This window comes from Vulpes lagopus, chromosome 10, assembly GCF_018345385.1.
Source record: "Vulpes lagopus strain Blue_001 chromosome 10, ASM1834538v1, whole genome shotgun sequence".
NCBI classification, from domain to species: domain Eukaryota; kingdom Metazoa; phylum Chordata; class Mammalia; order Carnivora; family Canidae; genus Vulpes; species Vulpes lagopus.
The window spans coordinates 47,469,196-47,488,803 of NC_054833.1; the positions used below are offsets into that span (position 1 = coordinate 47,469,196).

The 19,608-nt window shown below is 41.7% G+C and overlaps 3 protein-coding genes across 7 annotated transcripts in view; 2 read left to right on the forward strand and 1 right to left on the reverse strand.

Moving 5' to 3' along the window:
• Positions 1-4,793: 4,793 nt before the first annotated feature.
• On the reverse strand, positions 4,794-11,019 carry C10H11orf1 (chromosome 10 C11orf1 homolog). Of its 4 annotated transcripts, XM_041772463.1 has the most exons (5): positions 10,741-11,014; positions 10,426-10,556; positions 7,943-8,173; positions 7,370-7,436; positions 4,797-7,119 (listed from the first exon to the last, which is right to left on the reverse strand). In XM_041772463.1, exons 2-5 carry the CDS (start codon positions 10,489-10,491, stop codon positions 6,938-6,940), a joined length of 546 nt encoding a protein of 181 aa, XP_041628397.1. In that variant the 5' UTR covers positions 10,492-10,556; positions 10,741-11,014; the 3' UTR covers positions 4,797-6,937. The 4 variants fall into 4 exon arrangements, 3 of the variants coding, with proteins under 3 accessions (XP_041628398.1, XP_041628399.1, XP_041628397.1); XM_041772464.1 differs by lacking the exons at positions 10,426-10,556; positions 10,741-11,014 and adding an exon at positions 10,589-10,682 and having other exon boundaries at positions 4,794-7,119; XM_041772465.1 differs by lacking the exon at positions 10,426-10,556 and having other exon boundaries at positions 4,795-7,119; positions 10,741-11,019.
• FDXACB1 (ferredoxin-fold anticodon binding domain containing 1) lies at positions 10,900-16,779 on the forward strand. The gene is made up of 5 exons (XM_041772461.1): positions 10,900-11,241; positions 11,462-11,618; positions 12,932-13,135; positions 13,324-13,482; positions 14,475-16,779. The coding sequence occupies exons 1-5, from the start codon at positions 10,956-10,958 to the stop codon at positions 15,652-15,654; spliced, it is 1,986 nt and encodes a 661-aa protein (XP_041628395.1). The 5' UTR covers positions 10,900-10,955; the 3' UTR covers positions 15,655-16,779.
• A 2,562-nt stretch (positions 16,780-19,341) lies between these two features.
• The window catches only part of ALG9 (ALG9 alpha-1,2-mannosyltransferase), a 99,305-nt gene continuing 99,038 nt past the window's right edge, over positions 19,342-19,608 (forward strand). Inside the window, exon 1 of one of the 2 annotated variants that reach the window (XM_041771081.1) lies at positions 19,342-19,592. Coding sequence is in view for 1 of the 2 variants with exons in the window: in XM_041771082.1 (XP_041627016.1) it covers positions 19,458-19,588 (131 nt within the window). In the remaining variant the exon portion in view is untranslated. The remainder of the gene's footprint in view (positions 19,593-19,608) is intronic. The other variant, XM_041771082.1, reaches the window with a different exon arrangement.

Sequence of the window (19,608 nt, forward strand, 5' to 3'; positions counted from 1 at the left end):
ATACATTTCTAGAAACACATTATCTACTAAAATGGAATCATGAAGAAGTAGAAAATATGAATAGTCCTGTAGCTAACAAGGAGATAGAATCAGTAGTAACATCCCAACAAAGAAAAGCCCTGGGTCAGAATTCTGCCAAACATTTAAATAATTAAATCCAATCCTTGTCAGATGCTTCCAAAAAATTGAAGAGGAGGAAGCATTTCTTTCTTTTTTTCTTTTAAGTTTTACTTTTTAATTTTTTTTTTTTTTTTTTTTTTAGTAATCTCTGTACCCTACGTGGAGCTCAAACTCACAACCCCAAGATCAAGAGTCACATGTTCTTTTGACTGAGCCAGGTGCCCCAGGAGTAAACATTTCTTAACTCATTCTTTTTTTTTTTTCTTATTTTTTAAAATTTAAATTCAATTAGGGGTGCTCCTGGGTAGCTCAGTTGGTTAAGTGCCTGCCTCTCTCTGGTCATGATCCCAGGGTCCTGGGATTGAGACCCACATTGTGCTCCCTGCTCAGCACGCAGGGAGCCTGCTTCTTCTTCTCCCTCTGCCTGCTGCCTCTCTCCGTGTCACATAAATAAGTAAAATCTTTAAAAAATTAAAAAATTCAAAAAAAATGAAAAAATTCAATTAATTGACATATAATGTATTCTTAGTTTCAGAGGTAGAGGTCAGTGATTCATCAGTCTTTATAATACCAAATGCTCATCATATCGTGTGCCCTCCTAATGTCCATCACCCAGTTGTTGTTCTTTTTTAATATTTTATTTACTTGTTTGACAGGAGAGAGCCAGAGAGTACAAGCAAGGGGGAGTGGCAGAGGGAGAGGGAGAAGCAGACTCCCTGCTGAGCAGGGAGCCAGATGGGCCTCCATCCCAAGATCCTGGGACCATGACCTGAGTTGAAGGCAGATATTTCCCCAACTGAGCCACCCAGGCACCCCATCACCCAGTTTTTAACTCATTCTATGATGCCAGTATTCCCCCAATATTGAAACCAGACAAAGACATTGCAAGAAAAGAAAACTATAGACCAATGCTCCTTATGAATATTGATGCAAAAATCAATAAAATACTAGAAAACCAAATTTAGCAGCATATTAAGAGGATACCTTGCAACCAAATGAGATTTATTCCTGAAATGCAAAGTTGATTAAACATATAAAAATCAATGTATTACACCACATTAACAGAATGAAGAGGGAAAAATGCTAATCTCAAATGATGCAGAAAGAATATTAGAATTCAATATCTATTCATAATAAAAACACTCAATTAGGAATAGCAGGAAATTGGAATCTCTGGGTGGCGCAGCGGTTTGGTGCCTGCCTTTGGCCCAGGGCGCGATCCTGGAGACCCGGGATCGAATCCCACGTCGGGCTCCCGGTGCATGGAGCCTGCTTCTCCCTCTGCCTGTGTCTCTGCCTCTCTCTCTCTCTGTGTGACTATCATAAATAAATAAAAATTAAATAAATAAATAAATAAATAAATTTTAAAAAGGAATAGCAGGAAATTACCTCAACAAAATAAAGACCATATATGAAAAACTCACAGCTAACATCATACCCAGTGGTGAAAATTGAAAGGTTTTCCTTTAAGATCAGGAACAAAACAAGAATTTTCACTTTCACCACTTTTATTCAATAGAAGTGGCAGCTTCTGCCACTATTATTGGCAGCTCTAGCCAGAGTAATTAGGTAAGAAAAAGAAAAGCTTCCAAATTGGAAATGAAGGGATTAAATTATCTGTTTATAGATGACATGATCTTACATGTAGTAAGCCTAAAGATTTCACCAAAAAACTCTCTAGAGCTAATAAACAAATACACCAAAGTTGCAGGATACAAAGCCAACATACAAAAGTCATCTACATTTCTATATGCTAACAATGAATAATCCTCAAAGGAAATTAAGAAAACAAATCGAAGGGTGCTTGAGTGGCTCAGTGGTTGAGCGTCTGCCTTTGGCTCAGATCGTGATCCTGGGTCCTGTGATCGAGTCCTGCACTGGACTCCCCACAGGGAGTCTGCTTCTCCCTCTGTCTACTTCTCTGCCTCTCTCTGTGTGTCACTCATGAATAAATAAATAAAATAAAGTCTTAAAAAAAAGAAAACAAATCTATTTATAACAGCATCAAAAATACTATGAATAAACTTAACTAAGGAGGCAAAAGGCTTATATACTGAAAACAAAAAATGGCTGAAATAAATTAAAGACAAATAAATGGAAAGACATCACATGTTCATGGACTAGAATTCTTAATATTGTCAAGATATCAACCTAGCTAAAGCAATCTATAGATTTATTTGAATCCCTATTAAAAGTTTTAACACCTCTTTTTCCATAAATAGAAAAATTTACCCTAAAATTCATATGAAATCTCAAGGGACCCTGAATAGCCAAAATAATATCTAAAAAGAACAGGGCAGCCCCAGTGGCGCAGCAGTTTAGCGCCGCCTGCAGCCCAGGGCGTGATCCTGGAGACTCTGGATTGAGTCCCACATCAGGCTCTCTGCATGGAGCCTGCTTCTCCCTCTGCCTCTCATTCTCTCTCTGTGTCTCTATAAATAAATAAACGAAATATTTAAAAAAAATAAAAATAAGAACATATTTGGAAGACTCATATTTCCTAATTTCAAAACTTATTTCAAACTACAGTAATAAAAAACAGTGGGGTGTTAGCACAAAAACAGATATATAGACCAGTGGAATAGAATACAGAGGCCAGAAATAAACCATTATGCATATGGTTAAATGTTTTTTTTTTGACAAAGATACCAAGTCCATTTAATGGAGGAAAGTACAGTCTTTTCAACAAATGATGCTGAAAAAACTGGACATTCCACATGCAAAAGAATGAAGCTGGACCCTTACCTTATACCATCTAAAGAGTTAATTCAAAAAGGATCAAAGATTTAATCATTTTTTTCTTTTTTCAAAGACTTAGTTATAAGGTGAAAACGGTAGAATCTTAGAAGAAAACCTATGGGAAAATATCCATAATGTTGACTTTGGCAAGAATTTCTTGGATATGACACCAAAAGTTCAGGCAACAAAAGAAAAAATAGATAAACAGAACTTCATCAAAATTGAAAACTTCTGTGCATCAAAGGGCATTGCTAAAGGAGTGAAAGAAAGTACAATCCACAGAATGGGAGAAAATATTTGTGAATCCTGTATCTGACTAGAAATCAATATCCAGAATATATAAAGAACTCCTACAACAAAAGGGCAAACAACTCTATTCAAGAATGGGCAAAGGAGTTGAATAAACTTCCCTCCAAAGATATACAAATAGCTAAACAGCACATGAAAAGATGCTCAAGATCACTAGCCATTAGGGAAGTGTCAATCTAAACCACAACAGATACCATTCTAAACCCACTAGGATGGTTATTATAAAAACAAAAACTAAAAAACAAAATAAGTGTCAGTAAGGATGTGGAAAAGTTAGAATCCTTGTACATTGCTAGCGAGAATATAAAAAAAAAATGCAGTGGAAAACAGTTGTTGGGCATTTCCAAACTGTTAAATACAGAATGACCATATGATTAACAATTCCACTTCTAGGTATACCTCCAAAATAATTGAAAGTGGGGAGTCAAACAGATAATTGTACACCAATGTTCATAGCAGAATTACTCACAATAGACAAATGGCAAAAACAACCCAAGTATCCATTAACAGATGAATGGAATAGAAAAAATGTAGCAAATACATGATGGAATATTATTCAGTCTTAAAAGGAATATATGTGGATGAACCTTGAAAACAAGCTAAACAAAATAAACCAGACACAAAAGGACAAATATGACATGATTCCCCTTATAGGAGGTTTCTAGAATAGGCCAATTCATAGAGACAGAAAGGAGAACAGTGGTTGTCAGGGGCTAGGAGGAGAGGGGAATGAGAAGTCAGTGTTTAATTGGTACAGAGCTTCAGTTTGGGATAATGACAAAGTTCCAGAAACAGTGCTAATAGTCACACAACACTGTGAATATACTTAATGCCACTAAATTGTACATTTAAAAGTAGTTAAAATAGGGAACCTGGCTGGCTCAGTCAGTAAGAGTGTATGACTCTTGATCTTGGGGTTGTAAGCTTGAGCCCCACATTGGGCGACTGACTCTTGATTTTGGCTCAGGTTGTGATCTCAGGGTTATGAGATGGAGCCCCACATTGGGCTCAGTCCACGCTCAGCATGGAGTCTGCTTGTCCCTCTCCCTCTGCTCCTCCCCTCCGCACTCTCTCAAATAAATAAATAAAATCATACAAATAAATAATTTTTAAAAATCATTAAAATGGTAAGTTTATGCCATATATATATTTTACTACTACTACTATCTAAAAAATATGCTGGATACACAGGAAATAGGATATATAACAAACTTAAAATAAGTGCCTATAAAATACTCGTATTTCAAGAACATATTTTAATGAATTACTAGAATTAGCAAGAGGCAATAATTCAAATCTTAAGTTTTTTTTTTTAAGATTTTATTTATTTATTCATAAGAGACACAGAGAGGGAGAGAGAGGCAGAGACACAGGCGGAGAGAAGCAGGCTCCGTGTAGGGAGTCCGATGAAGGACTCTATCCCGGGTCCCCAGGATCACACCCCGGGCGGAAGGCGGCGCTAAACCGCTGAGCCACCCGGGCTGCCCCTTAAAATTTTTTAAAAGATTTATTTGTTTATTTTAGAGAGAGAGAAAGAGATGGAACAAATGGGAGGGGCAGAGGGAGAAAGAATCTTGAGCTGACTCCCAGCTGGGTAGGGAGCCCAATGTAGAGCTCAGTCTCATGACCCTGAAATTATGACCTGAGCCGAAATCAAGAGTTGGATGCTTAACCGATGGAGCCACTCAGGCGCCCCTATAACTCAAATTCTTAAGTTGATCTAACAATGCAGTGCGGTTTCTACCAATACCTTAATGGTATCTTTTTGTAAAATTTGGCAAGTTGATCCTAAAATTTATATAGAACTTCAATGGGTTAGAAATAGTTAAGGCATTCTTGAAGAAAAACAATGTGAAAGTATCTCATTTATTTGATATTAAGATTTACAAAATTATCGTAATTACAATAGCAAAGTAATTAAGGCATTGTGGATAAGATAGCATATGTAATGACAGGCCAATGGCATGTAATAGAGGGCCCAGAAAAAGGCCCAAGTATACACAGATAGTTGATTTACAATAAAAATGGTGTTCAAGAGCAGTGGAGAAAGTATGGTCTTTTCAATAATTATTAATAATTAATGGGAAAACTGGATAGTCATACGGAAAAAAATGAAACTCAGTTATTATCTCACATCCTATACAACATAAATTCCATATCTGTGTTTGTAATATAAAATAATGAACGTTTGGGAGGAAATACATGGGAGACATCTTTCATCCATTACATTATCATAATAAACAGGAGACAAAATAAAAAAGGAAAATATTGATAAGTTCAAATGTGTTAAAATTTAGACTGTTGCCTCCCTGTGCACACTAAGCTCAAACTATTCAAGATGCTGTCTCAATCCCTACCAGTTCCCCACTTTGAAAGACCCATCTTTTTTTTTTAAAGATTTTATTTATTTATTCATGAGAGACAGAGAGAGAGTCAGAGACACAGGCAGAAGGACAAGCAGTCTCCCTGTGGGGTGCCTGATGTGGGACTTGATCCCAGGACTCTGGGATCCGCCTTGAGCGGAAGACAGACACTCAACTGCCCAGCCACCCAGGTGCTCTGAAAGATTTGTCTTAAACCAACAGAGTCCTTACCCCAAATCTCTCAAGATACCCTCCCTGAACATCCCCCTTTTGAATTCTCACAAAGATTGTGTCAAGTTGATGTGCTTCCCTGCTCAGGTTTAATACCTCAGCTTTGTTTGATGAAAGGTTGCCTTGATGGTCTTTGTGGGGGAATAAAAAATTGATGATTTTTATCTTTTTGAGATATATACTGAAATCTTTGGAGATGAAAAGATATAATTTCTGAGATCTGCTCTAAAATTAATTTTATAAATAGAGAAAGTATATAAGGATAGTTAAGATCAATCATAAATTGTTGAAGCTAGGTGCCTGGGTGTCAGTTGGTTAAGTGCCCAACTCTTGGTTTCAGCTCAGGTCATGATCTTGTGGTTGTAGGATAGAGCCCCATTTTGGGCTCTATGCTCATTGTGGAGTCGCTTCAGATTCTTTCTCGCTCTCACTCATAATCTCTCTCCCCCCCAAATAAATAAAATTTTTTAAAAAATAAATTATTGGGGCACCTGGTTGATTCAGTGGTTGAGTGTCTGCCTTTGGCTCTGGTCATGATCCCAGCGTCCTGGGATCCAGTCCCGCATCGGGCTCCCTGCAGGGAACCTGCTTCTCCCTCTGCCTATGTCTTTGCCTCTCTCTGTGTCTTTCATGAATAAATAAAATCTTTAGAAAAATGAAAAAATGAAAAATAAATTATTGAAGCTGGGTAATGTATATGGGAGTTCATTATACTACTCTGTCTAATTTTGTATGTTTTAAATTCATTATAATAATTTTAAAAAGTCTTTTTCCCCGTTTTGTAGTCTTTAAGAGGGGATATTCATTAAGGTCATGATAAAGTTACAATATCTGATTGTGACCACCCGGCTTATATCCAGGAAGCGCCTCATCAAACATAACCCAAGTCATGCTGGATCTTGACTGACTGGAAGGTAGGGAAGAGCAAAGTAGTTGCACTTTTAAAATAATTCTTTTTAATCCTCTCCTACTACAACTTCGCAACAGAGAACTAAGAGCAGACATAATTAACTTAAATTTGACATTTAAATCTTGATTAAAACAAACAAAAAAGGGGTTAGGGAATATTTACTGTGCTTTATTCAGAGAGTGAAACTGTATTATAGTCAGCTAAATTCTTACTTGTGCTTAGAATGTGTTCCCTCCTACAATTTACTCTGGAAAAATGAAGCTTCTTATTCTTTCTTAGAATCCTGGACCTGTTGGCAGTTACTAGGATTCCACACACAGGCAGAGTAATGCCCAAGTGGAGGTTCTGAGTAGCTAGCCATATAAGTTGACTTTTCTGTGCATTTGTATCGAGGAGGATCCAGCTCAGGCTGATGTCCTGGAAACCAGTGAGGCTCTCTCTTAAATCCTGGGGGAAGAGAAAAGGGAAGGAAAGACAAGTAGAATCAGTCAACAACAAGGAACTGGTCTCGCTCTTATTACTGAGGGAAAATTTCTGAGTTTAGTGAGTCCTACCAAAATTGAGAAAAGAGAAAAATCATTTACTCATTCATGCACTTATTTACTCATTCAATTTACTTTTATTTGAGTTACTTCTATGTTCCAGGCACAGAGTTGAGTCCTGAGTATATAAAGATTGAAAAGAACAGTCCACCTACTATGAGTTGAAAGTGGCCTTTTGTTGTTATAGCTCATGTCATACGTTGTTTCAAAATAGTGTCCAAACTGGAAAGAAAAACCAATTAGTTAAAAATATAGGAGTATACACCTAATATTGGGAAATAAAGGACACAATTACATGAATTCTAACATGCTGTCATATTTTAGATTAACTAGAGGTCTATATGTTGTGCATCTACATACTACTAACTTTCATATCCTTTGTAAGTTTGCTTGTTTGTTTGTTTAGGAAACATTTACGGGCAAAATGCAGATAAATGACAAATCTAGGTAGGCAGCCTGAGTCAGAAGACATATACTTATGTAGATGAATAAAGTCTAAAGAGAAGCAAGAGAAAGAGTACTACCCATACTTTGAATACTCTACTATTCAACTTGATAGTATAGTAGGACAGACATTCCAGTTAAAGACTGCTGTCCACCCCCAACCACCTCACTGAGTAGAGAAGCCTGAGAGATCTCGGCATGGAAGTTCTCAGATTTCTACCTCTAAAATGGCCATTGGCATTTCTTTTGCTAATGGAAGGAAACAGAAGAGAAAGTTAGATTACCTGGGAAGGCAATGGTTTGGGCTGCACGATATTCCTTAGGTCATATCTTTCCTGGTTCCAGTTTCCCATCAGGGTATGATTTGAATAGGAATTCTCATTAGTGGTACATCTCCATCCATATTGGAAAAACTTGGACATATCATTCCAATCTGTCCATATTTCAGCATGTCCATCTGCATTAATGAGGCTGCCATAGTGTGGGTTTGCAAGGAAATAGGCGAGGGACTGTCTCTGGGAAAAAGTGAGAACAGAAAGGCAAGTTGTATAAACTAGGGAATAGAGAAGACATTCATCCCTTCTTTACCCTTGGCCAAGTATAACATAAGTACACCTTCCTAAGAATCTAGGCTCTTCTCCCAGTTTAATTGTGGTTCTGTTTCTTTCTCTCCTGATCCCTGAATCCTTTGAACTATCCTCTCAATCAAAAGTAGCAGATGGCAGACATTAAATGCCACCCCCTAAAGAGGCAGGAAAACCTTCAGTATCCCCAATACTATATGGAAAACTAGCTAAATGTTCAAGAAATTTAGAGATGTAAGAGTTTAAGGTCTAAGAATATTGCTATAGTCCAAGAGAATAGGGAAAAGTGAAAGTTGGATAACTACTTAACACAACAAAAGTTCAATAAATGATAGTTTTCTTCCTTTTGGACTCAGCTCAAATGCCACTTCTTTCATGATGTCTTCCAAGTTAACTTTTCTCTCCTTTGTCTCACACAGAATGGTATCTTCATATCGTTAGCTTTCTACCATACGTTGAAGTTCTTCAAGTATGTGTTGAATCTCCTACACTGAACTGTGTACATGCCTTGAGGACAGGACCTTTATCTTATTATCATACCTCTCATTCTGCCTGCTATCCCAGTCAATGGTGCTTTGCACATATCAGATGACCAATGTCTGAATTTCAATTTTTTGTAAGGAATCAAAAGCCTAGCCATTTTAATTTTGGGCCAAAAGATGACTGTGGTCCCTTGGCTGGGGGGGGGGGGTAAGACAATACCTTCACCGATGAACAGTATTTTGATGCTGAGTGGCTTGTATTGTTTGAAGAATTTGTAGATAACTGATAGCAAATTTTATCCAGCTGTTCCATTTTCTTTAAAGGAAGAGATATCACCAAACCTGGCTGTCCCGTTCTCCAGGCAAAGAAAGAATGTAGGTCACCCGGATCACCATGGCCAGGAGGTCATGATCTGGGAGACACCACCCACCAAGCCACCTTTCCACAGGTAGGGACAAAGCCAATACTGCAGCTTTAAAGGTAACTGCCCTCTTATCCTGTACCTTTGTGAAGAGAGATGCATGCACTGATGTCAACAAATAGCATGATGACCACAGAGTAATTGGTCCCACAAAATCTGACAAGCCTGGTACTCACACTGTAGACCAAAGTGACACTGTCCTTGGAGCTCTAAGGACAGACATCAACATCCACTCAGTTGTCCAAGTCCCAAAGGACTTGAGCTTATCTTTGACTCTGACTTCTCTTTCTACCTCTTACATCCATCCAATTTCTAGGTCTTATTGATTTTTTAATCAGACCACTACCCTCCATCCTCACTGCCAAGTTCCATTTTAGATCACTACCAGCTTTTGTCACCATTATTGCTATAGTCACCTATCTGATCTTGCCATCAGCCTTGGTCTTCTCCAATCCCTTCTCCATAGTAAAGAATGGTGTGAAAATGAAAATCTAATTGTGTCATCTTCTTATTTAAAAGCTGGCCACTGTTTTCCAAATAAGACTCAAGTTGTGAAAATGGCTTAGGGTGTTCTGTATGACCTGGCCCCTGCTTAACTCTTCAATCTCCTCTGTTACCCACTCTCCAACTACAGTTCAGCCAAATTCAACTATTCTATTTCTCCATCATGCTTTTGCATATATTGTTCCTCCTGCCTCTTTAACGATTTTATTTACTCATGAGACACACACACACACACACACACACACACACACACACACAGAGGCAGAGACACAAGCAGAGGGAGAAGCAGGCTCCATGCAGGGAGCCTGATATGGGACTTGATCTCGGGACTTGATCCCAGAACTCCAGCATCACGCCCTGGGCCAAAGGCAGACGCTTAACCGCTGACCCACCCAAGCGTCCTTCTTTTCTTTTTAAAAATATCTTATTTATTTACTTGAGAGAGCGAGCTAGGGAGAGAGAGAGCGCGCACAAGCAGGGGGAGCGGCAGGCAGAGGGACAGGGAGACGCAGACTCCTCCTCGAGCAGGGAGCCCGAGGTCCCCTGGATCTCAGATCCCTCAGGATCTCAGGTCTGGGAACATGACCTGAGCTGAAGGGCAGACGATTAACCGACTGAGCCCCTCTGGTGCTCCCTACTCCTCTTGGGTTTCAGTTCAGGTTCACTTCACTCAGGGAACGTTTCCACTTCATCCCGGATCTTGGTGAGGTTCTAGGTCCTTCTGTGCCCCTATTGCACCCTGAACGACTCCTCGTAGCGCCGCATCCCACTGTACCAGGGCTGCCTCCTTCGCTGTGCGGTCTCCATGAGACTGTAAGCTCCGTGAATTCACAGGCCACATCTTGGTCACCCATGTATTTCGCCGCCCGCACGGAGGCCTGGCACATAATAGGCACTTGGTATTTCCTAAATGAATAAAAGGTAGGAGAGAGAAGCACCTGGAGAAATCTCGAGCAGCAGAGACAAAGGGAAGCAGCCATTTCGGAAGGTTGTTCTAAAACCCTCTGCGACAGTAACCTACAGGGCACCCCTGGACCTCAGCCCCGCCCCACTCCCTTCACTCAGACCTCGCCTCTCCCTGGGCCCGCACCTGTGCGCTAGTGCCTGCTTGTGATCTCATGCAGGTGTGACGAAGTCCCTCAGGGCAGCGCTCGGCCTAAAAGGAAGTGATCTTGACCCTCCTGAAGGTGCGAGGAAGGGAGGGGACGGGATGGTCGGAGTCCCCTTTTGCACTCATAGCTATTTACCCCCTGCCCTCCCCCCGAACTGGCGGCACCCGTCTCTCAGGACGACAGGACGCTGACGATGCATCATCAATCAGCGACCGAGGGAGAGGCCAGTAGAGACCACCCCCCCAGCGGAGGAAGTGACGTAAAAACTGGCGCCTCCGAGGACGCGAGCGGGGAGCAAGTGCCGGCCATGGCCCCTCGGCGCCTCCTGTTGGTTGGGGAGGGGAATTTTTCCTTCGCCGCTGCGCTGAGCGAGACCCTGGTCGGGAGCACCCGTGTAACCGCCACCTGCCTGCAGCGCCCGGCGGACGTGGCCCGGGATCCCGTGGCCCGGGAGAATCTGCGGCGCCTGCGCGAGCGAGGTAGCTAGGCCAGCCCCTCCGCGAAGCCCCGCCCCGCTGCAGGCGCTGCCGGAAGTGAAAGGAGGGGGCGTGCGGGCGGCCCCAGGGCGCGCGGGGGTTGCTCCTAGGCATCCTGTTCCCCGAAAGCCAGCTGTGGGCTTGCACCTGGGTTGTCTTGCAAGGTACAGGTTAGGGAGGGATTCAGGTCTTGAGACACCCTCCTGTCTGTATTTCCTGCCAGGTACTGAGATACTTTTTTGTGTGGACTGCACCCATCTGGCAGATGCCTTGGAACTGCACCCCAGGGAGTTTGATCGGATTTATTTTAATTTTCCCCACTGTGGACGCAAAGCTGGAGTAGCTAAGAACAGGGAACTGCTTGCCAAGTTTTTCCAGAGGTGAGGAAATGAGACCACTCAAAAGTAAAATGTTTAAGATGTACATTACACAGTTACTGCCCTCCTATATTTTAGTTTGGGAAATAGGGCATATGTGTGTAAGTTACTATGATAGGTTTTAGGGCTAATGTAGAGCTCCAGAGGAACCCACAGTCTCGTTGGAAAGGCAGACATGTCACCCTAAATGTTAAATAAAAGTACAAATAGTAAAAAAAAAAAAAAAAAAAAAAAAGTACAAATAGTGTGCTCTTGGGCGTGTAAAGGGAGGAACACCTATTTTGGATAATGCAAAATAATGGTAGCCAGTATAATCTGATGGCCAAAAACATGAATTCAAAATCCCCACCCACCACTTAATAGTTATGTGATTTGGGGTAAGCTTATTTGATCCTTACTTGCTTTTGCTTCTTCATCCATAAAATGAGGATATTGATGGTAACTACCTCAGATTAATGTGAACTTAAAATAGTGCTTTAAACTACTTTACCAAAACATGTGGTACTATATGGGAGGTCTCTAGGGATCATAGTTGTCAAGAAACTTCACATAGCCAGGATTTTTTTTTTTTTTTTTTTTTTACGATTTAAAAAATTAATTTGAAAGAGGGTGCACGAGGTGGGGGAGGGTCAGAGGGAGAAGCAGGTTCTCCAGTAAGCAGGGAGCCTGATTCCGGGCTCGACCCCAGGACCCCGGGATCATGACCCGAACTGAAGGCAGAAGCTTAACCATCCAGGTGCCCCACACAGCCAGGATTGTTTTTTTAAATATTTTTAAAAATTTATTTATTCATGATAGAGAGAGAGAGACACACACACAGGCAGAGGGAGAAGCAGGCTCCATGCCGGGAGCCCGACACAGGACTCGATCCTGGGACTCCAGGATTGCGCCCAGGGCCAAAGCAGGCGCGAAACCACTGAGCCACCCAGGGATCCCCATAAGTTAGTATTTTAAATATGAAATTTTAATAGGAAGGGAGTGAAATGAACAACTGAACTGGGAAAAACAGCCCAATCAGTGAATCATGTATAGGAATTCTGCAGACATTGACCTTTCTATGACATTAGATGAACAATGCAGATACAAAGCCAGATAATACCCTGGTCAGCCACTAGTATCAGTTATGAGTTGAACATTGAATTTACGGTTTTACTTCCAGCTACTTCCTTTGCATGTGTGAAGTCTTATAGACCTTTGTAAATAGATATGATTGGATTTTAATTATTTTACAGCCAAGCCAGGTATGTATAGGTTACTTCCTATGATAATTTCAACTTGTTTCTGATAAATTGCTGGTGCTCTCCTCCCCCTATTAGCTGTAAAGATGTTCTTGCAGAGGAAGGAGAAGTCCATGTGGCATTGTGTAGAGGACAAGGTGGGACTTCTGCTGATAAGCCCAGGAGAGAATGGCACAACAGCTGGCAGGTGGTTGCCATGGCTGCTCTGGGAGGATTCATTTTAAGTGAGGTGCATCCCTTCAGCTGTGAGTCTGTGCCAGGGTACAAGTGCACTGGATATAGGTAAGTAATAACAGAAGCCTAGCCTTTTTTCATCTCTTATACTAATAATGAAAAAAAATCTCTTAGACATTCCTTTACCAACTTCCTGCTTTAGTCTCTAGAAATACTTGCTTTAAAAAAAAATGACAATGAATTAGTTAATTAATTAAAAAAATGACCGACTCCATACTTGGTGACTATTTTGGCAGGAGTCAAGATAAGTCCTTTCATGTAGAAGGTGCTTTGAATCATATCTTCACCCGGAGCTTACCCTTTGAGTGTTCACAACCCAGAACCTTCAGAATCAAACTGGGTGACCGCTGGTTTTCCTTTCCAGAACCAGAAGCACTTGTAGGAAAGCTGAACAGGTAACCTGCTGTTTTACCAGAAATTACTTCTATCTCTAGTTGTATCCTGATTGACTTGATGGCAACCATATATTGAATGGATTAATTGTTAATTAATTTCAAAAAAATTGTTAATTAATTTCATGGATAAATTGTTCATGATGTTCATGCTATGAATAGTTGTCAGTCTGACCTTACACAAGCCTTTTTATTTTTTTATTTTTATTTTTTAAGATTTTATCTATTTATGAGAGACACAGAGAGAGAGAGAGAGAGAGACAGAGACAGAGACAGAGGCACAGGCAGAGGGAGAAGCAGGCTCCATGCAGGGAGCCTGATGTGGGACTCCATCCCAGGTCTCCAGGATCACGCCCTGGGTGGTGCTAAACCGCTGAGCCACCTGGGCTGCCCCACAAGCCTTTTTAGAATTAAACTTTGTCATATTGGGACGCCTGAGTGGCTTAGCAGTTGTATGATCCTGGGGCCCTGGGATAGAGTCCTGCATCGGGCTCCCTGTGGGGAGCCTGCTTCTCCTGCCTATGTCTCTGTATCTTTCTCTCTGTGTCTCTCATGAATAAATAAATAAACCTTTAAAAAAATAAACTTTGTCATATTTTCTGGTATATTGTAAGAATGGTGGCTATCGGAGTTCTGAAACACATGATCTCTGTTTCCGGTAGATGAGTTTTTTAATTTGTTTTTGGAATCACCTTAAAGATAATTCTTTTTTTTTTTTTAATTTTTTATTTATTTATGATAGTCACAGAGAGAGAGAGAGGCAGAGACACAGGCAGAGGGAGAAGCAGGCTTCATGCCCCGGGAGCCTGATGTGGGATTCGATCCCGGGTCTCCAGGATCGCGCCCTGGGCCAAAGGCAGGTGCTAAACCGCTGCGCCACCCAGGGATCCCAAGATAATTCTTTTCTATACAGTTATTTGTGCTTTTAATTCTAGATCCATAATAATTTTTTATGTTTGAAGTTTAAAAAGTCATTTTTATGTGTTTTTAAACAGAGGTTTCCTAGAAGCACCTTCCTGTCATCCCATCAAAACCATTAACGAGAAGCTCATTGCTGAATTGGGCAAAGCTTTCCCTCTAAGGAGGCTGAACTGTTCCTTTCCTTTACTGCCAGAGGGAAGCACCAATGTTCTCACTTACTGGAACTGTGACAGTCTGTCGGCTGCCTTTTGGATTAGTCTCTGTGAAGATAACTCAAATTCTGAGTCCCTGACTGGTGGGACAACACAAGACATGAAGGACTTTCTAGTGTTATTTTCAGAACTTAATCTTCTCAAGGATCCTGGATTAGACAGCAAGGAAGAAGCTCATGAAGAAATCTATGGCCAAAATAAGGTGTGCCTTAGACCTTCTCTCCTAGTTCATGTTCAGGCTGTCATCCAAGCACCAGGCTTCTTCCCAGGTTCCCTACACGTCCTCAGTGGACCTGTCTTTCGGAAGTGCTTTATCTTGCCTTTCACAATGCCGGCATTTCATGAGATTTTATTTATCCTTGGGTTTAATCAAAATCTGAAGGATCATTATCTTCAGACACTGCTGGATCACCTGAAGGGCACTCTTGATAGCCTTCTGACCCAGACATTGCTGGAGGGCTCTAAGCTGAGCAGTTCAGTGGAATTTGTCTTTCAACCAAATGGGAAAGATTATTTTATTTATGTGAAGTCTCATAATTTTGGCCCAGATTGTGCCAAGGATCTGATTATTGGGTCTGTCACATCTGCTACAAGCATTATACACAAAGACCAGAGTTTTATGTTTGTGTCTATGAACTTGGACCTCCTAACAATGCTTGTCTGGGGTATCTCAGACTGGAGGATGTTGTGGACCTTTGATCCCCGTTTCCTGAAGAATTTTGTTCCTGGGAAAATAGAACCCTTTAAAAGCTATTCCTTGTATCCTCCATGCTATGTGCATGATATTAGTTTTTGGTTAGATGAGAAGAAAGAATTTGATGAACTAGAGTTTCACACAGTGGCCCGAGCAGTGTCCCAGGACACTGTCATATCCATAGAATTCCTTAGTCGTTTCCAGCATCCCAAGACTCAACAGGTCAGTCTCTGCTATAGATTGACATATCAGACCTGTGACAAGGCCCTCACGCGGCAGCAGGTGGCATCAATGCAATTACAGTTTAGGAAAGAGATTCAGCAAAGACTACATGTAATACCTCGGTAGTTTAATAAATTTACTTCTCCAGAGTAATCTTTGTGGGTGTGAGTGCAGGTGCAGATGAAAAAGACGATTTGGGGACACTTGAGTGGCTCACTCAGTTAAGCATCTGCCTTCAGCTCAGGTCATGATCCTGGGGGCCTGGGATTGAGCCCAACATGTTGTCTGGTTCCATGTTCAGCAGAGAGTCTGCTGCTCCCTCTTCCTCTGCCTCTTTGCACTGCTTGTGTGCTCTCTCTCTCTCTCTCAAATAAAATCTTGTAAAAAAAAAAAGAAAGAAAGAAAGAAAGAAAGAAAGAAAGACCAATTTGTAACTGGTAATTCTTTCCAGACTGTGTTTTTTATAGTCTTTTACCTTGGTATTCTAGCCAATGTTAGTTGACTCCAAAGAAACTGGGGGCTTTGTCACTTAAACTCATAGACTGTAGGGATCCCTGGGTGGCGCAGCGGTTTGGTGCCTTCCGTTGGCCCAGGGCGCGATCCTGGAGACCCGGGATCGAATCCCACGTCGGGCTCCCGGTGCATGGAGCCTGCTTCTCCTCCCTCTGCCTGTGTCTCTGCCTCTCTCTCTCTCTCTGTGACTATCATAAATAAAGTAAAATAAAATTCTTAAAAAAAAAAAAAACTCATAGACTGTGGTGGGATCGGTGACCTATGGAGTTGTACTGTATTTTGATCCTGAGTCATGACTAGGAAAACAAATAAAACAGCATCTTGTATTTTAGATACTTTATCCCTGAAGATGCAATAGAACTTCAGTGCCATATTTTTTCACACTGCCAATTCCTCTTCTTCAAACCCTTTTGTGTTATCTCACTAAATCAATTTACAAGAGTGGTTTTTTGAGTTAGACTAACATTTATTAGCTTGGGTAAGTTGAAAGTGCTCCATAATTAGTATTGGCATCATCATGATAATATTTATTCCATGGTTGACTATTGCTGAAGTCATGGAACGAATTTATGTCAGATATAGACTTCACACTTGGATTTGTCTGACTCTAAAGCTCATATTTGGGATCCCTGGGTGGCTCAGGGGTTCAGTGCCTGCCTTCAGCTCAGGACATGATCCTGGAGTCCCAGAATCAAGTCCCACATCCGGCTCCCTGCATGGAGCCTGCTTCTCCCTCTGCCTCTGTCTCTGCCTCTCTCTGTGTCTCTCATGAATAAATAAATAAAATCTTAAAAAAAATAAAGCCCATATTCCTTCTGCCATTGTTGTTTCTCTTTCCCTAGTCTTCACTAGTAACCACTGCATGTGATTGATTAAACTTTGCCCTCTTGGATTTTGGAGCTTTCTATTTTAAGCATCTCTCAGAGACACTGGGAGATTGGCTCAGACCAGGACTCTAGAGTCCTCTAATGTTAATTAATGTATGTTCCTGTTAATGAATAGTTAGGCTCCGAAGATTGGAATTATATTGTAAACTCTGGGAGGAAAATAACGGTCTTATTTGTTCTTTTATTTGGAGAAAAGCATGTAGAAAGATAAGAATGGAAGCCAAGATACAAACTAGGAGGTGATTAATGCCAATGAGAGATAATGGTGACCTGGATCAGGGTGGGAAGATGTTGTTGGGCTGGGTAATATTTAAAAGGATATGCTGAAGAACTATATGTGTATGGGGGAAGGGTTTGGGGTTAAACAGGAATCAAGCAGTACTGACTGCATGGTTTTTGATCTGCAAGAACAGGAGTATCATTAATGGGGATGGGAACACTGGCATTACATTTTGGGGAGTGGAGTAAAGAATCAAGGGATCTCTTATGGACACATTTATTGCTCAGCTTTCTACATTCACCGTAAACTAATTGAGGGCAGGTAATGTGACTTATACCTTTGTTCCTTTTAAAATTTTTTATTAGAGAGTGCACACACATGCACGGGGCAGGGGGGTTGCAGAGGGAGAGGGAGGAAATCTGAAGCAGGCTCCAAGCCCAGTGCTGAGCCCAACATGGGTCTAGATTTCAAGACCCTGAGATCATATCCTGAGCAGAAACCAAGAGTCAGATGCTTAGCCGACTGAGCCACCCAGGTGTCCCTCATTTATACCTATCTTCTATCTGTAATGGTGCCTAGTACATGGACAAGGTAGCATTTGAGCTGGATCTTAAAATAACGGCAGTGTTGTGATGGGAGGATTGTCAGGTAAGGAAGATGTGCATTCCAGGCAGAGGTATAGATAAGGGAGTGGCTGGAGCACTTTTCAGGCTAGTTAGTTGGAATGTAAATGTATATAGGAAAGTAGTGGGAGATAAGATTAGAAAAATAGGATAGGGCTGGATTTAGGTGATGAAAGACTGAATGCTAGAATATGGAATTTGTACTCTCATTTGGCAGGCAGTGAGAAAACGGGTGATTTTTGATTAAGGAGGCACTCTATATAACATCTTAAGGTAGCAATGTCTATTAAAGTTGAGAGGCATTTAAGTTTCAACACCTTCAAAAAGAACTTCATTGTTATCCCCCCCCCACATTTTATGTATATGTTGTCCTATTTTACATCTTTTTATTTCATGAGTCCCTTTTTTTAGATATAATTGATTTTACTACTTTTGTCTTTTAACCATTATCCTAGCTTTATTTTTTTATTTTTAAAGATTGTATTTATTTATTCACGAGACACACACACACACACAGAGAGAGAGAGAGAGAGAGAGGCAGAGGCACAGGCAGGGGAGAAGCAGGCTCCATGCAGGGAGCCTGATGTGGGACTCGATCCTGGGTCTACAGGATCACGCCGTGGGCTGAAGGCAGGTGCCAAACTGCTGAGCCACCCAGGGATCCCCTCATCCTAGCTTTATAAGTTATAACTACCTTTACTGCAGGTTTGCTTTTTACCCATGAAATTTTTTCGTTCCATAATTGTCTACTGCTTATGCCTCATCCCCTCCCTGGCCACATACAGAAGTCCCTTTAACATGTCTTATAAGGCCCGTTTTAGTGCTGCCTATACAAACATTTCAGCTACTGCTACAGAGCTCTCCATGTATGGGACAGAACTCTGTGACTGGGGCAGTGGGGAGGGTATCCGGAACAGATGAATAGCCCCTGAGGGTCAGAGGTATGCTGTCACCTATAAGACATGAGGCTCTTCCTCCCAATCTCCTGGGAAAAGCATGGGTTTTGTAATAAGACAGACCTGAGCTGGAATAGGGCTCCACCAATTCCTCCTTATGCAACCTTGGACTTCAGTTTACTTATTGATAAGAACAAGGTTGTTATATTACACTTAAAAAGGATAAAGTATGTAAAATGCTTCCCGAATTGTTGTAGTAGCAATAGCAGTGCCAGGTTGCATTGGTTGCACAGAATTTCTTCAGGCTTTCATTTTTCTTATTCTCTGTTCTGCCATTACAGCTTTGTCTGTAATTAATGAAACAGTTAATTAGCTGCAGGCTGTCTCTATCACGCTCCCCAAAATACAGAGAGGGCAAGGTGTCAGTGACCTTTTAAGGACCTCCCCTTTCATCTGCTGCTGTGCTGTGGTTTTTAACTGGATAAATACCTTAGCTACTTTCCATTGGTATTGAAGAGTGAGGAAGAGAGCAGCGGACGGAGGGATGAATGCCCATAGTTACAAACATGTGGAAAGCGGGTAGCTATGGTGGTGCAAGTCAAGTCTCCGGTCCCATTTCGTTTCTACCTCGGGGTTTGCCCCAATTGGCCCAAACGCGCTATTACTTAGTCTTTTCTGCGCATGTCAAGGTCTTTTGTCCCTCAGCGGACACCGTTGCCAGCCAAATCTATGTCTCCGCGCTTGCCGCCTTCGTAGGGTTCGGAACTGGACCTCTTTCTCCGCGCGTGCCATGGCGAGCCGAGGGGCTCGTCAGCGCCCGAAGGGGGTCGGGGGCAGCGGCGGGGACACGGTGTCCGCGGCGGACAAGCTGCGGGAGCTGCTGTGCAGCCGCGAGGCGAGCGGCGCGGAGCCGCGGACCGAGTAGGTGTGCGGGCGCGGCG

What these genes read in the sequence shown, in the direction of transcription:
- FDXACB1 (XM_041772461.1), top strand. Translation starts at nt 10,956, where the DNA reads ATGCATCATCAATCAGCGACCGAGGGAGAGGCCAGTAGAGACCACCCC. An exon ending in GCGGCGCCTGCGCGAGCGAG is followed by an intron (nt 11,242 to 11,461) that starts GTAGCTAGGCCA and finishes ATTTCCTGCCAG; the next exon opens with GTACTGAGATACTTTTTTGT. An exon ending in CTTGCCAAGTTTTTCCAGAG is followed by an intron (nt 11,619 to 12,931) that starts GTGAGGAAATGA and finishes TCCCCCTATTAG; the next exon opens with CTGTAAAGATGTTCTTGCAG.
- C10H11orf1 (XM_041772463.1), bottom strand. Translation starts at nt 10,491, where the DNA reads ATGTGGCCTGTGAATTCACGGAGCTTACAGTCTCATGGAGACCGCACA. An exon ending in CCAAACCATTGCCTTCCCAG is followed by an intron (nt 7,437 to 7,942) that starts GTAATCTAACTT and finishes TTTTCTTTCCAG; the next exon opens with TTTGGACACTATTTTGAAAC. An exon ending in AAGGCCACTTTCAACTCATA is followed by an intron (nt 7,120 to 7,369) that starts GTAGGTGGACTG and finishes CTCTTCCCCCAG; the next exon opens with GATTTAAGAGAGAGCCTCAC.